Source organism: Hippocampus zosterae, chromosome 18 (genome assembly GCF_025434085.1).
Source record: "Hippocampus zosterae strain Florida chromosome 18, ASM2543408v3, whole genome shotgun sequence".
NCBI lineage: Eukaryota > Metazoa > Chordata > Actinopteri > Syngnathiformes > Syngnathidae > Hippocampus > Hippocampus zosterae.
This window is the reverse complement of record NC_067468.1, coordinates 15,445,508-15,465,791: the sequence shown is the minus strand read 5'-3', so window position 1 is coordinate 15,465,791 and position 20,284 is coordinate 15,445,508. Positions and strand designations below refer to the sequence as shown.

The 20,284-nt window shown below is 46.0% G+C and overlaps 1 protein-coding gene across 1 annotated transcript in view; it reads left to right on the top strand.

Moving 5' to 3' along the window:
* Nucleotides 1-16,683, top strand: part of LOC127591227 (ephrin-A5b-like) — a 43,423-nt gene extending 26,740 nt beyond the window's left edge. The window contains exons 2-5 of the mRNA XM_052051142.1: nucleotides 10,087-10,379; nucleotides 15,604-15,669; nucleotides 15,757-15,837; nucleotides 16,440-16,683. Coding sequence (XP_051907102.1) covers nucleotides 10,087-10,379; nucleotides 15,604-15,669; nucleotides 15,757-15,837; nucleotides 16,440-16,564 — 565 coding nt within the window. The 3' untranslated portion in view covers nucleotides 16,565-16,683. The remainder of the gene's footprint in view (nucleotides 1-10,086; nucleotides 10,380-15,603; nucleotides 15,670-15,756; nucleotides 15,838-16,439) is intronic.
* The last annotated feature ends 3,601 nt before the right edge of the window (nucleotides 16,684-20,284 follow it).

Here is a 20,284-nt window from a genome sequence, read left to right as displayed (position 1 = left end):
CAGAAGGCACACAAGAATGCAGTTTCACTCTACCAGTGTGCGGGTCTTTCGAAATAGTCTTTATTGGGTCGTCTTTTTTTTTTCTTTTTTTTTTTTAATCGTTTGCCTCTAGCAACCGAATCTCAACTAGCCTGCTGAAAAAAAACATGTGTAAAGAATTACCTTTGTAACGCTACAGAACTGTCGATTCATAGCGATTTCATCCTTTTAGGCCAACTACTGTATATCAAACATGGACTACACTTCATATTCAAAATATACACGCCACCTGCTCTGCACAATACAACCTCCTTTTATTCATTCATTCATTCATTTTCCTAACCGCTTGATCCTCACTAGGGTCGCGGGGGGTGCTGGAGCCTATCCCAGCTGTCTCCGGGCAGTAGGCGGGGGACACCCTGAATCGGTTGCCAGCCAATCGCAGGGCACACAGAGACGAACAACCATTCGCACTCACACTCACACCTAGGGACAATTTAGAGTGTTCAATCAACCTGCCATGCATATTTTTGGAATGTGGGAGGAAACCGGAGCACCCGGAGAAAACCCACGCAGGCCCGGGGAGAACATGCAAACTCCACACAGGGAGGCCGGAGCTGGAATCGAACCCGGTACCTCTGCACTGTGAAGCCGACGTGCTAACCACTGGACTACCGGGCCGCCCAACCTCCTTTTAGCACGTCTAAAATTCAGCCTCTGTTTTTACCACCAAATTGCAAGACCGCAATGACCAGAGGTGCCCTCAGGTCCGGGCATGTCACACATATCAAACCCCAAAAGCAAACAAACACAAAGGTGTTTCTTCTACTCTCGAGCCACTTGAATAGACACACAAGTCCACACCCACAGCTTACAAGAGCGGTCAGTAAAGCCACCTGCGTGTACGCTCGGATTTGAGCAGTTTGCTTTACCTGACTGATGATGGCTTGGACTGTCAGGGCGGCCAAAAGGGCTTTGTTGAGGTGGGTTAGCTGCCCGCAGATCCGTGCTCGGGTTACGCTTCAGCGTTGGCCTCGGCGATGGCCCAAACGCGGCACTCCCGTGACCTGTAGGCGTTAAAACTGAGACCTCTCTTCAAACTGGGATGAGCGTCCTGCGCCGTGGGAGAGGCTGAATGTGTCGCATGATGTTTTCCACATGAGCGTATGAATCATCGATCAATCCACTCCGTGTTTGTGAGCAAGTGTGCATGCGCCAAAATTGCAAAGATGAAATGGAACGTATCTCGATACAATTACAAAACACCCAGTTGGAAGTCAAGTCAAGTCAAGAGTATTTCTCGAGCACTTTCAAACAGCCATCGCTGCATACAAAGTGCTGTACATGGAGCGATTTAACATGCACAATAAACAGTAAGACAAATCGGTAATAAAGGCGGTAGAAAGCACCAAACAGTAAAATCAAGAACAAATCTAAGTCATGCCGAGTCGAACGCCAAAGAATACAAGTGAGTTTTGAGGAGGGCTTTAAAGATGGGCAGCGAGTAGGCTTGCCGAATGTTCAGTGGGAGGTCATTCCAGTCATGCCCTGTTGTCATGAAAATTCAAATCCCCAACGTCTAATCATGTATTTGCCGCACTTGCTCGGTCAAACGGCTTGACTGATGAGTTGGAATCGGCGCTCACGTGAAACGGTGGCTCTTCTGATAACCGGATGCCCCACCCACTACTTCCACCTCTTTGGGTTCAGAAGCAGCCAGAGGAAAGGATGTACATTAAGGGCCACGGTACTTAAAGTCGTAAAAAATCATGATAGCGCCTGATTGTGAGCCGCCAACCGAGTGTCCAACCGGTGCTTAAGTCCATTATGTCAGAACTGCCCGAGAGTGCTCGCTTGGGTTTTAGAGCCTTTCTAATCATTACGGATGCATGATGACGCTGCTCTTTCCGGATGGTAATAAGAGCGGTGACACGCCATTGAGAACAGGAGAGTGCATGTTGCGTAGAAGTGGGAGGAACACAGAAAGACAAAAGGCTGCTGCCCTCCATTGAAAAAAAATAAAAAAAATAAGAAGCAATTGGAGAGTTGGGGGAAGTCATGGTGGTCTAAAATGAGCAGAGATCCACCCCGCTTGTCTCTTTTTGCCTCCCTCGGGGCAATCAAATGAGAGATGAGGGAGGCATTGGCACTCGAGCTGGAGATTTGTCTTCACCTGACCTCCAGCCACTCCCACCGAACGGCACATTTGAAAAAGCGTTCCTTATCTGATTTCCGCACATGGGAAAATACGGTCCCCATAGCGCACTCACACACCGTTTCTTTACACTTGTCATCTTCTGGCCTGGAATTCCTTCTGCGTGAACAGTTTTTGTTTTCAGATTTACGTTCAACGTTGAAGATAAGGTACGCTCGGATCTCTTTTTGAAAATGTTATATCCGATTTTGTTTTTACTCTAAAAGCGATCGTGCCGCCACTCACTGTCAGAGACGGGTCGGAGGTTGAGAGCAGCTGCGCAGCGGCGTGGACAGCAGCAGAAGTCCGGTCTCACCTCTCCAGTAACAATGAAATTTCCCTAAGAACGATGGGCCGAGTGGCAGAATCGACCGCTCGCAAAGGCGCCGTCGACAATGAAAGAGTGAAAAGGAAAGGCAATGAAAGGCACTTGCTGACTGAGACACGGAAGGAAAAAAGAGACGTGTCTCCCCCCCGTGTTTTCTGAAAGATGAGGTGACCTCTCAACAGTGATGGCTTCTTCTTCATCTTCTCCATTAGCTCCTAAATATCCTTTTTTTTTTGATCCAAGGCTGTAGGCTGCCGGTAGATTATCCGACATTATGGCACGCCTCTCAGGCCCACTTATGTTGTGCAACAGTGTGAATTCATTTTGTATGCATTGAAATTTGCCCACAAACAGTTTCGGAGTTGCACTCTGACTGCTAAGCGACTGCTCCGCGCGTTGGGGAAGATGCCAATGAGGAATTTCCAGCGGCCTTGATCTGGAATGACCTCAGCAGGGCGTGAATATGAAATTCCCTCCAGTTACTTTGAAACTCTCTCATGAACAAACGGGAGCCGGGTCTGGACGTTTCGCGGCATGCGCAGATCAGAGATGGCCTCCGATTTGCTGACTGACGGACGGACGGACGAGACGCCGACAGACGCCCCGCGTCAAAGGGGACGGGGCTGCCGGGTGTTATAAGGCCCGGATTGAGCAGACCAGGTGGCGTTTGGGCTCGATAAGTGGCATGCGAGACACGTCTAAGTTTAGCCCTTACATGACGTTGCATGCGCTGTTTTTCTGCGCCTGCTGTGGGAGTTGAAAGGAAGGAGACACTCCAGCGACTAAGTGGTGGATGGATATTTGAGAGCAGGCTGCCTACTGTTAATATATGATTAGAGTTGCATTCATGTTTTGTTTTTTGGGTCATTTTCTTTCTTTGCCACCCACTCACTTGTATTTGGCGTTCGACTCAGCATGACTTAGATTTGTTCTTGATTTTACTGCTTGGTGTTTTCTACCGCCTTTATTACCATTTCGTCTTACTGTTTATTGTGTATGTTAAATCGCACAGCACTTTGTATGCAGCGATGGCTGTTTGAAAGTGCTCTATAAATACTGTTGACTTGACTTGACTTGACCCAATGTTTTCTAAAGCCGGAGAGCAGAACACAAGCAGGTACACTAACGTGGTTTTGGTTTTTCTCCAGAACCTTATTAGTGAGTTTTCGTTGAAAATCAAGGACAGTCTCACAGGCACCCTTTGTCAAGTCAAGTCAACAGTATTTCTCGAGCACTTTCAAACAGCCATCGCTGCATACAAAGTGCTGTACATGGAGCGATTTAACATGCACAATAAACAGTAAGACAAATCGTTAATAAAGGCGGTAGAAAGCACCAAGCAGTAAAATCAAGAACAAATCTAAGTCATGCTGACTCGAACGCCAGAGAATACAAGTGAGTTTTGAGGAGGGCTTTAAAGCTATTTAAAGTTAGCTATTTGCTAACAGTTGCATTTACCTACTGATGCCCTCACGAGCCTCAATGAAGCAAATGACCCTCAGCATGAATGAATGACTCTACACGGGACTCCCCTGTAGAAACCTCAGCTGTGCTGCCATGTTGCCAAGTGACAAGATGTGTAGTTATCCTGTCATCAGATGTAATCCAATCCTCAGCTTGTTTATTTTCTTCAGCATGACGCCAGGCCGGGCTTTTAATTGGAAACTGAACGGCCGGGAATGGATGCACTCCCAGGCACAGACATACACCCAAACAGGATCTCCCTCAAATTTTTCGTGGACTTTTCCCCACTCCCTCCTTCCAGCGCTCTGAAATTTTCTCACATCACTCCGGCTCCTTGTCTTTCACATTCCTCTCACCCCTCTATAGTTGATTTGCTACTTTGCTGCTCCCTCCACAACCCAGCAACTCACATGCTGTCCTCTCGTTCCTCCCGTCGCTATTCCAAACTTCCCCGGTTCTCCCCATAGAGCGCATATTACTCAACCAAGACAGCTCCACCGCACTTTGAAGTGCGTGAGACCTCACTCGTGGATAAGTGCTAGTATTATAATATGTGTGTGTGTGAGAGAGGGTGTTTGGAACCTGTGTGTGTGTGTGTGTGTGTTGGGGGAGTGTCGTTTTGCTGGCTTGTCATGGGTGGGTGATTGACTCCAGACGTTGCGGGTTCCTCTCTTTTGCCTCCGTCCCCTCCTCCACGGTTGCGGGTTAGAGAATGTGTGTGTGTGTGTGTGGGGGGGGGAGCAGCGGCATGAGGGGAGGCCGGAGCTCCCTGGGGTGCAGTAAAGTGATAGGGGAGGTCGGGGAGCTTTGGATCGCCCCTGGGGAGGAAGGTCAGGGGTCTGAGTCTGCACTTTGGTGATCAGGGCCGTGCTCGTCAAACGCACTTCAGGTGTGAATCGCCGTGCGTGTGTGTGTGTGTGTGACGAAATGTCGACCCTGTTTTTCACCACAGTTCACAAGTTTGTGCCATCTCCTGAGGAGTTCGGCCCAATTCACAGAGTGCACAGCTAAGGAAGTGTACGTAAAGGCACATCACGTATCACATGTGCATTTGCTCCGTTTTATTTCATCAAGTGGTTGCATGAAATCAAATCATCTGGATCCAGATACATTTTTTATCGAAATCCCAATGATTCGATTATGTGGGGCCACTTGACAAAAGACAGCGTCTAACCAAATCGACATTCTCATGTCCAACGACTCAATCGATCCTTTGCCCTCCCTTCTCTGCACATGGCTAGAAGTTACGAGAAAAAAAATGTTCAAAAGTCTTTTCAAGCTTATTTCGGGGTGTCACTTGACTAGCTTGTATATGCGACTAAAAATAGCACATCGTCGTACTTAACCACCAGTCGAAAAATGAATTTGGATGTGAATGGAGGCCAATGCATTTTGCACTTCACCTCCCACGCCTCGGCAACTCTGATGGACGGTGGCGAGGTCAGTCCATCACCTGGGCTCAGACACTGACCGTGGACTGGCTCTCCAGCTGAATAATGGACCGTCACTAACCCTTGACCTGAGCTCACAGTCGACGGTGTCAGATCAATATCGGCTTGCTGAGCGTTGACGCGGGACGCTTGCTCTTAGAGGTCATTTTCTCCCCTCCGCGATCATGCACAACGGTAGCCAGAATTTTAGCATTCGGCATTTTCAACCAGTAGGTGATGATGGGACATTATTCATGGGGTTACTTTAACGGGACCTTCTCTGGGCCTCCCGGAGTGATCTTGGCATTCGAGTGCATGTTCCGATATGTGCGCGCTTGCATTTTGAGATGACGTTCAGGTATGAATACGATGCGTCGGCCAGAAGCGGACGCTTCCTCTGATCAGAACCTGCTGTCCCGTAAACTGATGGAAAGTATCGTTTTTATGCAGAAAAGGGTTTTACGATTTGTAGACACTTGCGGTTTTACACGAGCTGACGGTGCCCCGTGCTGTGCGGGTGTGTTGACTGACTTCCACCCCAAGACTGCCATTGTGGCTTTGACCTCTATGCCACCGCATCATAATATGAAGTAATAATATCAGTCATGAATACATATGCCTCCATGTGAAGCTTTAAAAAAAATATATATATTATTTATATATATGTTTTTAGATGCGCGTGTAACATTGAATAATATCGCTGAGGATACGTCGGCCATGATTGCAGATTGCAATCACACGCATAAGACACACTGCGGCTCCAGCTGTAGTCCAGGAGGAGTGATTTGCACAGCGAGGACCACCAGCTTCCATAAACAGACAGCACTTGTACATTCTTCCTGTCTGCGTTTCCTCTGACTCGGTCTCCAGCCTCTCTTGTATTATTGTTATTATTTTATTTTTTTTTGGAGGTATCTTAGTTGCCTTCCCACAAGCAGCAATGTGTTTTCAATCTGAGACCAATTATTCATCTCCCTTGGCTTTGTTCCCAGCAGAGAGAGAGAGAAACAGAGGACCGTCTATACTTTACAAGCTCCATTTTCCCATCTTACTGCTGTCAACTCCGCATCGGACCCGAGTCCCTTGACGGGGGACGTTACGTGTTTAATAACTGCGTGCGTGCGTTCGTATGCGCCCATGAGCGAAAGACCGCAAACAGATGTGTGTATGCAATTAGCTAACTCCGTAATAACGACTTTAATTTGCTTGCGGCATTTCTACGGATGACGGGACACGCGCGGAGAGGGAGAGCGCTTGATGGAGACTCCAAATCTCGGTGGGCAGACGGCCTGACCTGCTTCGGTTGACATCATGTCACAACCTTTGCCTTCCTTCCCCTCACTTATTTCACGACGCCGTATCACTGTGTGTGTGTGTGTGTGTGTGTGTGTGTGTGTGTGCTATGTGTTAGAATTTAAAGGTGTTTATAAGCTAACACCGCCACCTTGTGTATCCCTGATTTTTTGCAGAGCTGTAGGTCATTTGGAAAGGGTGGTCCCCGAAAGTGATGAACTAAAAAGTGGTCCCCACAAAACACATAAACCGGTCTGTGTGTGTGTGTGTGTTTGTGTGTGTGTGTGTGTGTGCGTGTGTGTGTGTGTGCTATGTGTTGGAATCATGTTGAGAAGAGTAATCGTTCCTTCTCTTTCATCCCAAGTTTCCCCATTCCCTTTTCCGTTGTTGCCGGATGAAATCGGTGCATCTATAAGTCCCTCTCGTTTTTGTTTTTTCCATCACTCCCTCTTTTTCTTTCTCGCTCTTTTTTTTTTTTAAGCGCTTCTATCTACGCTACTTCTCCAAATGCGCACAAACCAAACACGGTGTTTGTTGCTCTCCATCCTGGCTGTGCCATACCTTAAAGGTGTCAGGCCAACACAACAGACGGGGATCAAGAAAGCAAACAAGGTCGGGAGTTGCCTGAAAAGAGGGATTATCTGCAGTTATGTGCCTTGCTAAGAGCTCCGGTTCCAGATTCATTGATAAGACCCTTTTTTTTTTTTTTTTTTACTGGCCGACGGAGGCATTCAAGCCATCCAAGAATCAGGAATCCCCCCCCCCCCCACGACAAATGGATTGAGGATTATCGGTTCTTTCATTGACGGAGACCTCATCATAATACAAGAGTGCTGAACTGCGGTGTTGTTTTGAAACTTAAGGATGGTTTGTTTTCCGCCCCTCGAAAACAAAACAATGCCACCCGCTGACCCCCCCCCCCCCCCCCAAAACAAAACAAAGGAACTCTATTGAAATTGCGCACGTACTGATTTCCCGTTCGCGCGTTGTCTTCGATGTGTGAACGTTTGAGTGAATTGAAATCTTGCCGCGTGTCATATTACTGCCAGCGGTTCACTTTTACATCTGTATTTGATGACGCCGTCTCGAGAAGCCACAGTGGGGGGGTGGGGGGGGGGGGTGCCGGATGCTCTTAGGGCAAAGATAGTCAACATCAAAGCAGACATCAGCGGAAGAAAACTCCGATCAGCTTCTTCCTTAATCGAAACCGAAGGATGGTATAAAGTCAAAACGTTGTCCGCTTGAATCCATCTTGAGTCGGGGGTTGTGCGTTTGTAGCTTGGCGGTATTTTATGTCTGCTGCTCAAAAGCGTCTCGATACGTTCATCTGGCCGACATCTGGGGCGCCCTTTTGTGCTCACTCTTCCCATACTGTCGATGGTTATATTACGCTCCTATCGCGTCTATAGTTGTTCCAAATCTTTTTTTATGCCACGCACCCGTATGAAAAAAAAACCAACAAAAAAGACTTTTTATTATGTGCGGTACAGTAACATTTCATTTGAAGAAGAAGAAGGATTGTTTGACTTCTCATTTGGCGGCGATAGCAGACACAATCCGCGGGAAAGTACTAAGAGCTTGACGGTCATTTTCAGAAAAGCTCTTCCAAAGTGGATCAGGAATGAGTCGGCAATTCTTCGGTTTGGCTGACGTTTGATCGACAGCTGCTCACACGAGCAAAGTCGAAGCCGACATGTGGTGCTTGAGTAAAGCCAGAAGGACAAAGCGAGAGCATCCATCGCTTCTGGCCAAGGTCGTGATACCGCCGAGCCACTTGACCTTTGCTAGTCATAATATCAGCAAGCCGCACTGAAACGAAGGCTATGGGAGGACATGTTGAGTTTGCCTGGAGCCAAACTCTCAGAGGTGGTTTGTGGGGTGGGGCTGGGGGGGGGGGGGGGTCTCTGGACAAAACAAGGTATTTGGTGTCATATTTGACCAGACTAGAATCAGGACCGAGAGAGAAAAAAAATGTGAACGTAATTGATCATGTCACGAAGCAGACATCCCGCCGCTAATCCCGCAACACATGTACAATCTGCGTAGCCACAACCTGATACCCCCCGACACCCCCGACATCACGCTACTCGCGTCTCATGTAGCCCCGAACGTGTCAGCCAAGACATGACAGTTGCAACAGCTGTGCATAAACCTTTTCTTTTCCACTCTCACCTGGCTACAGAACGGCTACTGCTTCGCGGACTCATTGTCTCGTTCTCTGATGCGGAGCCAAGCGGATTCCGTTCTGGTCCAAACAAAAACAAATTTGCTGCGTTGTTTTTGTCCCATCCCGGTGCATCCTTGGACTCAGTCGTCGGCCTGTTCTTCCTCTTCGTGACTTCTGTGAACAGAGGAGTATTCAAGACATCTGTAGCATGTCAGCGAGACTGATCCACGGTCCATTAGCAGCCGGAGTGACACAAGCGGCCCACGATGGCCTTAATTGCCGGCCGCTAAAAGCCTCACATATGCAACCTTAGATGGCGCCTTTGGGAATATATGTTTCCAATCATTCTGGTCTCGAATGAAAACCTGTCTTATCCCTGCTGAGCTGTTACTCCCCATCTCACTTCCATACAATTTACAGGAGACAAAATTGGGAGGGCAGAGTTAAGCTTTAACACGTGCGTCATTTTCCAAACCTTCTGCACAAAGCTGCCGGGGAGTTTTCATCTTTGCGAATGAAAATCACGTTCCAGAGAGGGATCCTCTGAAGGCGAAAGGCTAACCAGACGTTTAACCCCTGTATGAGGCCTGAATTTCAAGTCGTCGCTGCTTAGCCCTGACACGGCGACATGGCTTTTGAACGATGAAGGGCTTTCACGGGAGGATTTCTGCCAGGCGTCTTGCAGCGGAGTCTTCTGAGAGGGTTCGGTTGATTGAGTCCCACGTATTCAGATTTTGCAATGGCTACATCGATGTAGCCTGCACAGCAACATGAACTCTAATGACAAAATAACTTTTGTGATCAATAACATTGAAAGTTCATGATACCATGCCTATGACCTGGCCACAGAATGCTCATGTACAAAATAACAACAGGCCAACATCGTGGCCGAATGATGCTAAAAAGCATCCTTGCGCTATGAGTACTAGCATTAGCGTGAACAACTTCAAAAATTACGTCAATTGGGGCTGCAGCGATTGAATGTTTTGGTATTCGGATTTCGAATTGAAAATTCCAGCCATTTATTGGGTATTTGGATTTTTTTTTCTTGAAAAAAAGTCTCATTTTCCATCGAATAATGAACGGGAATGACGTGAAATCAGGAATGTGAACCTTATAAGGGTGAAAACATTGCAAATGCAATACGTTGAAAAGAGCTACGACCGTACCGTCACTTTTCAGCGACTAACGTTTTCCCCTTTTTTAAAAATTTCCTTTCTGTTCTCTTCAGGTTTTACCGGGGGGATTACCACATTGACGTCTGCATCAACGACTACCTCGACGTCTACTGTCCACATTACATCAGCCCGCTGTCGGATGAGCGGGCCGAGCGCTACGTGCTTTACATGGTGAACTATGATGGCTACAGCTCATGCGACCACACCGCCAAAGGCTTCAAGCGCTGGGAATGCAACAGGCCTTTGTCTTCAAACGGACCGCTCAAGTTTTCCGAAAAGTTCCAGCTCTTTACACCCTTCTCGTTGGGCTTTGAGTTCCGCCCCGGGAGAGAGTACTACTACATCTGTGAGTATGGCCATGACGACGCTCAGTCGTACGGCTGACAGAAAATCACACAAAACAATGATTTTATTTCATTCGCTCTGCTTTTACAATGTTATGAAATCTGAGTTAACTCCACAAGGGGGTGCAGGTTTCAACATTTTACAGCGGAACATCGAAAGTCAAATACAATTAATTTTAAGACATAGGATGGCATCCGATACGGAATAGAAATAGAAATAATTCGTTCCGAGGTCACATTCTTAACAGCTACATGTAGAAAATAATAAGAAAAAATACTTTCTTCAACTTTTGGCCAAATCTTTACATTTTTTCTAGTCAACATCACAACAACCGTGGTTTGAATTGCAAATGGAGTCATTTAATTTATACTTAATATGAATTTTAGTGTTTGACTTTCCCCGTTACGGCAGAAGGGAAAACGTTAACCTTTTAGAAACATGAAAAAAAAATTTCAGGGCGATACAGTATTGGAAAAAGAAAACTACCTCTCAGTGTTTTGTTCTGGTTCCCTGTAGTGAGGTTCAACCCATAACACAAGACACACGGAGGAAAATACTTCAGCTGTTTCGATTTGAGACTCAAGTGTCTTTTGTTGCTTACTGGCTGAGCTCAGCTTTCTTTTTTTTCCTCCTTGTGAGAAGAGACTCAAGAAAACAAGCAGCTGGAAACTTCTGTTTTCATAAGTGATGTCAGCGCCCTGCAGGGGCAAAAAAAGAGGGACTGAACAGATACAGTGGCTCCTGATGGTAGATTTGAGGTATTTCGAGAACACTTCAAAACTGCCTTTCATTTCCAAAATTCTGGAAAAAGTGGTGCACATGCAGTTGAAACTTTTCTTGGATGAACATAACATCTTGGAGGTCTTCCAGTCAGGTTTCAAGACGATGCATAGCACGGAGTCAGCCCTGTTATGCGTTTCTAATGACATCCTCCTGGCAAATGACTCTGGAGACCACGTGTGTCTGGTCTTATTGGACTTAACTGCAGCATTTGATACAGTGGATCACGGTATTCTGCTGACTCGTTTGCAGCACTTGGTGGGCATTGGCGGCAGTGCACTTGAGTGGTTTAGGTCCTATCTAGCTGACAGGACCTTTTGTGTCAGCCTTGGCTGCTCTGAGTCACGCACTGCTCCCCTGTCATGTGGTGTTCCACAGGGCTCAATTCTGGGGCCTCTGCTGTTCTCACTGTATCGGCTCCCATTGGGTTCCATCTTAAGGGAAGCCTCCTCGCTGCCCATCTTTAAAGCCCTCCTCAAAACTCACTTGTATTCTTTGGCGTTCGACTCAGAATTACTTAGATTTGTTCTTGATTTTACTGTTTGGTGCTTTCTACCGCCTTTGTTACCGATTTGTCTTACTGTTTATTGTGCATGTTAAATCGCTACATGTACAGCACTTTGTATGCAGCGATGGCTGTTTGAAAGTGCTCTATAAATACTGTTGACTTGACTTGACTTGACTTCAAGTCAAAGAAACCAAAAACATGTGCTTTGGCAATCCCTGACAGACATTCAACGTAAGATTGGAGAAAGAATTCATTGACAAGAGACGTAGGTTGCAAATGGAATGCTAATCCCATAACACGGTTCATCCTTCGCGGGTTCGCTGTTTCATGGATTTTTTTGTCGTCCAGTTTTCTTTTTTTTTGTTTTTTTAGCAGTGTGTTCTGCATCCTCATTGGCTAAGGGACTGTAGCCTAATGTCAACAGTCATTCCTCATCTGTCTCAACAGTAGACAGTAAGCATTGCAACGACGCGGTAGCCTTATCGTGCGGCCGTTCTTTGTTGGTTTTTTTTTTGTCGTTCTGTATTTGTCTTTGAAAGCATGTACGGCAGCTTTGGAAAGTGAAACCAGCCAGGAGTCTTGTGTTAGACCGTTGCTGTTGACACGAGGCCCATCAGTTGTGCTGCGCTGTACATAAAACGGTTCAGAAAATAATGCGATACAGCTGTGGAATAAATAGCTTGCTGATGCGAAATCAGATAGCGAATTCAGACTGCGGGTTTGCGTTATGCCGTTCTCATGCTAATCGGAAAACGCCGTCAAGTATGTTTTAGCAGCTGCCGCTTTTTTTCCCACCACTCTGTCGTATTGGAATAAAGCATTAACAATCGCCGATAGCTGGTTGAAGCATCGCGCGTCAACTTTGGGTCGGGATTCTGTAAGTGACAAAGTGAGGTGGGGGTGGCGGTCGTGTCCGCACGCCTCAGTGAGACAGATACTCCTTTATCCTCCTCCGCGGTGATTGTCACTGGCCCCAGGCAGGAGGGAAGCAGAGGCGGGGTCACGTCAAATAGATGACACCTGCTGTTGGCTACCGGGCCGTCTGGCAGACAGGCATAAAGGCCAAGCGGCGTTGCCGGCTGGTCGAACAAGGCCAAAGGTTACTTGGATGACGATGAAGTCATCGCCGCTAGCTTCTCAAGGCCTCAGAGGGCGGCATGTTTTTCTTATAGAGCTGTAGTAGAGCGGAGGAAGCCTGATCCTAATCTCGGGGGATAGAAATCCAATTTTCAGAGGAGACAGTTGAGAGTCTGGCTCTCCGCCGTGTGAGGGAGATGACTGACTCGTCGTAAAGCCCCCCCGACGCTTCAAACGCCCGGGCTCAGCGCTTGTGTACACTCAGCGCAGATCTACATCGATAATGACGGGGGGCTTGGATAGCACAGGCGGCTTTCCCTTTAACTTCTCGCGGAGAAGGCCCCGGCATAAACCGATTCTTACACATCTGATCCCACCGTATTAAAATCGAGGTCTGGCTAATTCCCCTTACAAAGAGACCTTACATGCCTCATTGCAACGCTCCGTTGGCACCAAACCTGAAATCATGGCTGCGGCCGCGTCCATACAAAGTATTATTTTGCGCAAGAGTATGGAAAAAAGTTTCGGGTAAATTGTTTGCATACACTGAAATCATGCGGCAGGCAGATCACGTCTGAGTGGGAAGTGGAGGTAGAATGGTAGGTAGAGCTGGAGTTTCAGCCAACGGTGGTGAAGCTCAACCGTGTCGCTCGAGGATAGAAAAGCCAGACTTTGACCTCAATGGCAGACACGAGTTGAGCAAAGAAGACACAAGCGTAATTGCTGGTGCGCTGGAGTCTGAGGGATGCTTTTGCATTTGCTGAGAAAGTTCCTGGGTGGAGGACACCGGAATGAAATGTAAGTGAAAAACTTTTAAAAAAACTCGTAATGTGAACGTGGCTATGAACAATACATTCTTCACATTCGGGTCTTCGTCATGTGACACCTCCCGGTGCCTAATTTCACTCGCAGTCTTTTTCGATTCTTTCTGCCGAGGTTTATTTTCTCGGATTTCTAAAGTGGTTTGGCCTTTTTAGCATTCAAAAATATGACGGCAGCCACTGTTATTGTTGATGCAGGTTGTCACAGTTTGCAGAACAAACACAGCAACAATGCCGTTTCCATTTTATTTATTTTTTTCCGTGGATGTCCTCTGCGACATGTGGAAATGTTGGACGTGCATAGACTGATCGCCTAATTAGTATTTATGGTGCGGTCCAACCGTGTCACAACGTACCTCGAGGGACAAAACAAATACGTACGTTATAATGGCAGTTCGTCCTCAGCATTTCCAATAAAATGGCTGCCGACTACGATGTGTAATACATCATGAACATTTATTGATGTAAATACATGAACGTGTAATACAGTATGAACATGTCAATTCCAAATACGTACATATGACGACAAAATGATTTTATAAGACCTGAAACAAACAACTGTAGCATTGCTACCGGTGTGGTTTCTATTCTATGCACCTTATAATGCCGTGCACCCCGATATATGAAAGTGCGCCTTATAATCCGAACCGCCTTATAGAGCAGAAAATACGGTAAGAGACAAATTTTATATTCGTCCAAGAAATTGTAGGATTAGTTTGAGGGAACTGAATAAGACCACGCGGGGAGATCGTGGCACCACACTTCAAAGTGAGACCGTGTAGATTTTGTCTGGCTGTGAGGGAGGTTATTTGAGACCCGTTGACACGGACGGACGGATGGACGCGGCGTGATTGACATTGTTTCTCTCTCACGTTCATATCCTGTCTCTGCTACTCGACAACTAATATTCTACTCCTGGCGAGGTTTACGGCAGTTTTTTATTTCCTCTCACGGGCACGCAGCATCTGATATTGCACTTTTTGAAATAAGAGCCTCAGTCACGGATAAGTGTGGAAATTTATCACCGGGTCAGATTCTGTCGCACGGAGCTTCTATATGAGAGAGGAGGAATTGAGATCCCGTGTCGACGGACGCCTTTACGTTCTGGAGGCGGTCTGTGACAGGAAGGGTAAGACATTTTGGACGTCATCACGTCACGTCACAGAGTTTTCAGCCAGTTTTGAAGCTTCAGGGGTAACTTTGACACAGTCATCATCATTTTAATTTTTTTTTGTGATGTCGCGGGCCCCTGAAAAATGGATGGCGGGCCACAAATCGTCGTTTGGACACCCCTGCACTAGACGCCACGTCAAAATATTCCAGACAATAGCGCTAGCGCAAGCGAAGGCCAGCCCAAGTGCTCCTGTCGTGTGTCAATGACCTGAATCAAACCCAAAAAGTTTCTGGAATGACTGCTGCAACTTTTTGGAAGGTGAGCTGAACAGGAAGCGGGAACGCAAATGCGCAGATGACATTGAGTTGCTTGATGGGAACGTACATGAAGTCGACGCGCTTTTTTTTACACCAGGATGAGGGAAGGAAGTTCAGAAGGAGAGATAAAGCTCCTGCGGGGGAGACTATTTTAAAGGAGATAAAGTTAAATTCCTTTACAGAATAAAAAAATATATATATAAACATCGACCTTGTCAGCTTGTTCGTTTCTTGTCGCCAAACTTGAAGAAGCTTTTATAGTTGTCGCATTTATGATGAGTGTGCCAATTAGAGAACCGTCTTTACCGTATTAACACCAAGGCAGCACGTAATAAAAAATGGAAACCTTTTAATTTTAACTTGATTCCTCCGATAGTTGTTCGTAGTACTTCAAAGTTAAAACGTTCAACTGAATTGAGTGTGTCTAATATTTCACTTTACATGGATAGTGACAGACAATGTCGATTTATCCGTGATGATGTGCTGCAAAAGTGTCGAAAAATGTCAATTGGAGTCGAGTTGGAAATGGATCAGATTGAAGAAAAGCTGGAATCATTTCTGTTCTTTGTTTCCCCCCTTGCCCCCCTTCGTACCCCCCCTCCCTTCAGCTTCCCTCACGGACGCCAAAGGAAGAAGGAGCTGCCTTCGCCTCAAAGTCTTTGTTCGGCCACAAAGTAAGTCGCGCATTGTTGGGACCGTAGTTTGAGTGACGTCGGATTTCGGTCATCACGCGTCGTCTTCTCTCCTCTTTGTGTTTCAAGACAATTGCGTGCGAAACTCTGGCGGCGTACAGGAAGGGCTCGACTTTGACGAAAGCAGTCACAACAGTCTCGAACCCAGAGGTTGGTGGGATTTTTCAGCTATGTGCAGGGTGGGAGGGGTCGGGGGGGGGGCGCTTCTCAGGCAGTAGATACTGTAGATGATAGATGTCTTTGTACAGAAAGCGTATATTATGTTCGGAGCGTATATTATTCATTGAACAATTCATCCGAAATGTTCACCGTTGGGGCGGCCCGGTAGTCCAGTGGTTAGCACGTCGGCTTCACAGTGAGGAGGTACCGGGTTCGATTCCAGCTCCGGCCTCCCTGTGTGGAGTTTGCATGTTCTCCCCGGGCCTGCGTGGGTTTTCTCCGGGTGCTCCGGTTTCCTCCCACATTCCAAAAACATGCGTGGCAGGCCGGTTGAACGCTCTAAATTGTCCCTAGGTGTGAGTGTGAGTGCGAATGGTTGTTCGTTTCTGTGTGCCCTGCGATTGGCTGGCAACCGATTCAGGGTGTCCCCCGCCTACTGCCCGAAGACAGCTGGGATAGGCTCCAGCACCCCCCGCGACCCTAGTGAGGATCAAGCGGCTCGGAAGATGAATGAATGAATGTTCACCGTTGAAGGGCTATCCGATATTTGACAGGAAATATATTCCATCAAAATCTCATGCTTTTGCCTTCAGATGACATCAGTCACGAGTCACCGGAGCCTTCTCGGAGGGACGTGAGCTCGGCCGCCCCGTGCTGCAATTCGCCGCTCCTGCTGTGCTCTGCCCTCGTCCTCCTGGCAGCCATCATGTCGTCATAGCGCCCGTTCTGAGGAAAGGGAATTGACTATCCTGATTGGACTTACAGGCTACCCAACCCTTCAACCCCTCCCCGTTATTGAGCACTTTTATATTACATTAAAAAAAAAAACAAGATAAACTCTGACAATCTTTCACAATGAAAGAGGAGGGGACCATGAAAGACTTCCATTTGCCAACTCGTGTGATTGACCTCGCCCATGCTGGAAGAGGCAGTCTCCTTCATGTTCACCTCCCAGATATTGAGAATTTATTTGTGTCCAAGCAAACACACACGCACACACACACACACGCGCATACAACAACAACAGTGTTTAAATTCTTGCCGGAATTGTTTCCGGATCAAGTTTCCGGGCCTTTTCTGTGTATGTAAGTCGACAAGTAACATGACGACACCTCACATGAGAAGATTGCAGAGCGACACATGAGTCAGAAGAAATGTTTTGTTTTGTTTTTTGCATTGGGGGTTGGGGGAGGGGGAGGGGGAGGGGGGGTCTAAGGGGCAAGCCTGTCACGATGTAACCTTCCTCAGGTGATAAAAATAAGGTGTTGGATGATTTGTTGACTGTGGATTAGCCTTTGTTGAAAATATATTGGGAACAGTTAAAGCAGCACTCATTTTTCATGTCTCAACTGAAGCAATGTCGCCCCCCCCCCCCCACCCCCCGTACATTTTAATAGACCACATACTTCAAGTGTAGCAGTCAACACAGGTGTACAGTTTAATGTTGGAATGACATGTGCAAGGTATATTTTGTTTCCGTTTTTTTTTTGTTTTGTTTTGTTTTTTTGCCCTGGCAAGATGTGTTTTATTTGTCATTTCTCTACCAGTCAAAAGGCAATAAAACGCATCTCGTCAGGTCAAATACCATCAGAGATATTTCATTTGGGAAAAAAATCACACAATAATACTAATTGGAGTCGGTGTGTCTGTTTTAATCGTAATGTTTCTTGTGGTTTTACAAAGTCGAGTAAGGAAGGAAGGAAAAAAAAAAGAGTCTGATGTGCTATCAGGGTGTACAAATTGTGGAATATGTCTTTGAAATATGGTATTAATGAATGTCACAGTTGTAGGTTTTCTCTCGCATTATTCGTGAATCACTGTCACGACACAATTGTTGTATATAGTCACACCACACGTCCTAAAGCGTTCAGTGATGTTTCCGTACCTCAAGCCAAGTACATAAATAGCAACGGTGAGTCTTTTATCAGATAAAGCAGCACAGATGTGATGAGCTACGATATGAGAATAATTAATAATTTTTTTGTTAGAGCATTTTGACATTTGCGGGAACAGTTTGTCCTTGGTTTCCAGCATGACCGTTTGCTAGCGCACACGGCGGCGGATAGAAACACGCTTCGATGATCGGTAGTAGTGACAGAAATCCTGGAGGTAAACCCACATAATAATATGAAAATAAGAATGGCAGAAACTTCATACACTGGAAAAGAAATTGTAGAATGAAATCGTTGAGATCCAGATGCATTTTTCAAGTTGACAAATACGGCAGGCATGTCCGCCCTGCCTGGTTTTGCGTCCCCGCAACGCACCTGATTCACATGATCGGCTCATCAGCCAGCTGTGAAGCAGCACTGGAACGATCCTGATGATTTGAATCAGGTGTGTTGCTCCTATGAGAGCCTGAAAACATCAAACAACAAAAATTTCGATGGGAAATGTGTCTGTATCTGCGCATTTACAAAAGTCACAACAATTTCGCAAAGTCAATGTCGCCTGATGGTCCACTCTCACACGAATAATCTTTGACACATTCAGAGGTTACATGCATGTTGAATTTTGATGTTTTGACACACCAGCTTCACTCACGACGTTGCATATGCATTGCATGATCTCAAATCCACCTAGCTAGCTTCCAGTCTCCGTCTTTTGCGGATGTTTTTTTTTTTGGGTGTGTGTTCACATACCTGCAGGTCTGTGCAGATAACAAAAGATGGATTTATTGGGTTTCATATTACTTCCTGACATCTACCACCAAGTACACCCAAAAATCTTCACCTCCGGCCATGTCACCATGAGAAAAGCAATCGGTTTTTCCTGGATACTGTGTATCCAACAAGAAGTCTATTGTAACATACGGTGTTAGATACTTTGTTCACACCCCACTTGCCGGGTGATCGGTAAGAAAATAATGTTTGCTAATAGAAAACTCTTTCCTTTTGTATGTGTTTTATATGAAACGTGGATACGTTACACCCTTGCGATGTGAATTGGTGAAAATGTGGATCATATTGAACATTATCTTACACTCACAAATCATGGAAAATAGCCTGAATGAAGACCAGATGGATCTTGAAGAGCCACAAAAAAACAGACAAAAAAAAAAAGATGGAGTATAATAGAGACTCCAGTTTATGCGGGTGTTTTATTACAGTGTATCATCACCTGGAGGTACACGCGAGCTCGCTGTGACAATGCTTCAGATGCATTTGACGATCTTTTCTGTGTTCCGAACGAATGGTGACGCAAAGGAGTGTCGGTCCAAAGGCTTCGCTTTCTATTTGCTCCCTAGTAACGTGTCGCCCAGTGCGACGGCGTATCTGGTTTGCAAATCACTTTCTCATCTTTTGCGGCTACAAAGGCCACGGCGTGCTTTTGTCCGGGAAATTATTTTTGCTATCGTTGCAACAACCACTTATTGCAGCGAGTGTACCCTTTATCCGTCCCAATCTCCTGTGTTTCGGTTTCCCCGCTCAGTCTCTGGCTAGATTTGTTTTTTTTCTACAAAAAAAAAACAACTAAGGGGTGTTTATTTGTAAATACACATGTTGGAGCAGCTATAACAAATGAAAACAATCATGAACAAAAAACAAAAGATGTAATAAATATTTCTTTGTCATTGTAAGTGTGGTGTGTGATTTTTATCATGAATGACATTGGATGCGTCGGAGCCTGTTTGTCTTGCCTGAGCGCACACAAGAAATTGAGGAACAGCTGTTCCTTTTGAATACGCGCACTAAAAAAAAAACAAAAACAAAAATAAGCTTCGATTGATGTCACGAAAATGGGTTTCACGTACTTTTTCGTGCCACGTTCTGAATGGCTTCTGCATTTTGAATTTTAAATCAAGAGTGACTATTTTTTTTGGGGGGGGCGGGGGGGATCATGCATACACTTCAATACACTCGTACGTCTTGATGGAGTAAATCCTGAGCTGGAATAATCTGTGTATCGTTCACACTCTTTCCATTTCATTGTATCATTGTTCAAACACATTTTAGAGTTTGATATTTAAGATTGTTGGGTTTTTTTTTAATCATTAAGTTTGACTTTTTATAAAACAAACAAAAAAAACCCCTCATCTGTTCACACATCCTGTCTGAAGGTTACTCTCAATGAAAACGTCAACCATCAGCAAAGGAGAGACGTCTCAAAGTCTTTTTTTCCCCGCTCCCCCCTGCTGATATGTGTTAAAAAAGACACGGGAGGAAAAACAATGTGAAGCAGCGTCTCCAGTCTTTGAATATAATTGCAAATCCTTCCAAGGTCAAATCTGACTTTGAGCATGTGTCTTTCTTGAAAGGCACACACGCTATTGCTGCAACTGGCGCCAGATCGACAACAAAGTCCGGTCCCTGTGTTATGCCGTGTTTTCATTCTCAACCGTTCTAACTGTAGTCTGTGTTGGCACTACGTTCCCGGCAGACGCGACAGTTCCTTCCAGACCGCTTTGGACAAAACGCGTTGGCCGTGAGACAAAGTA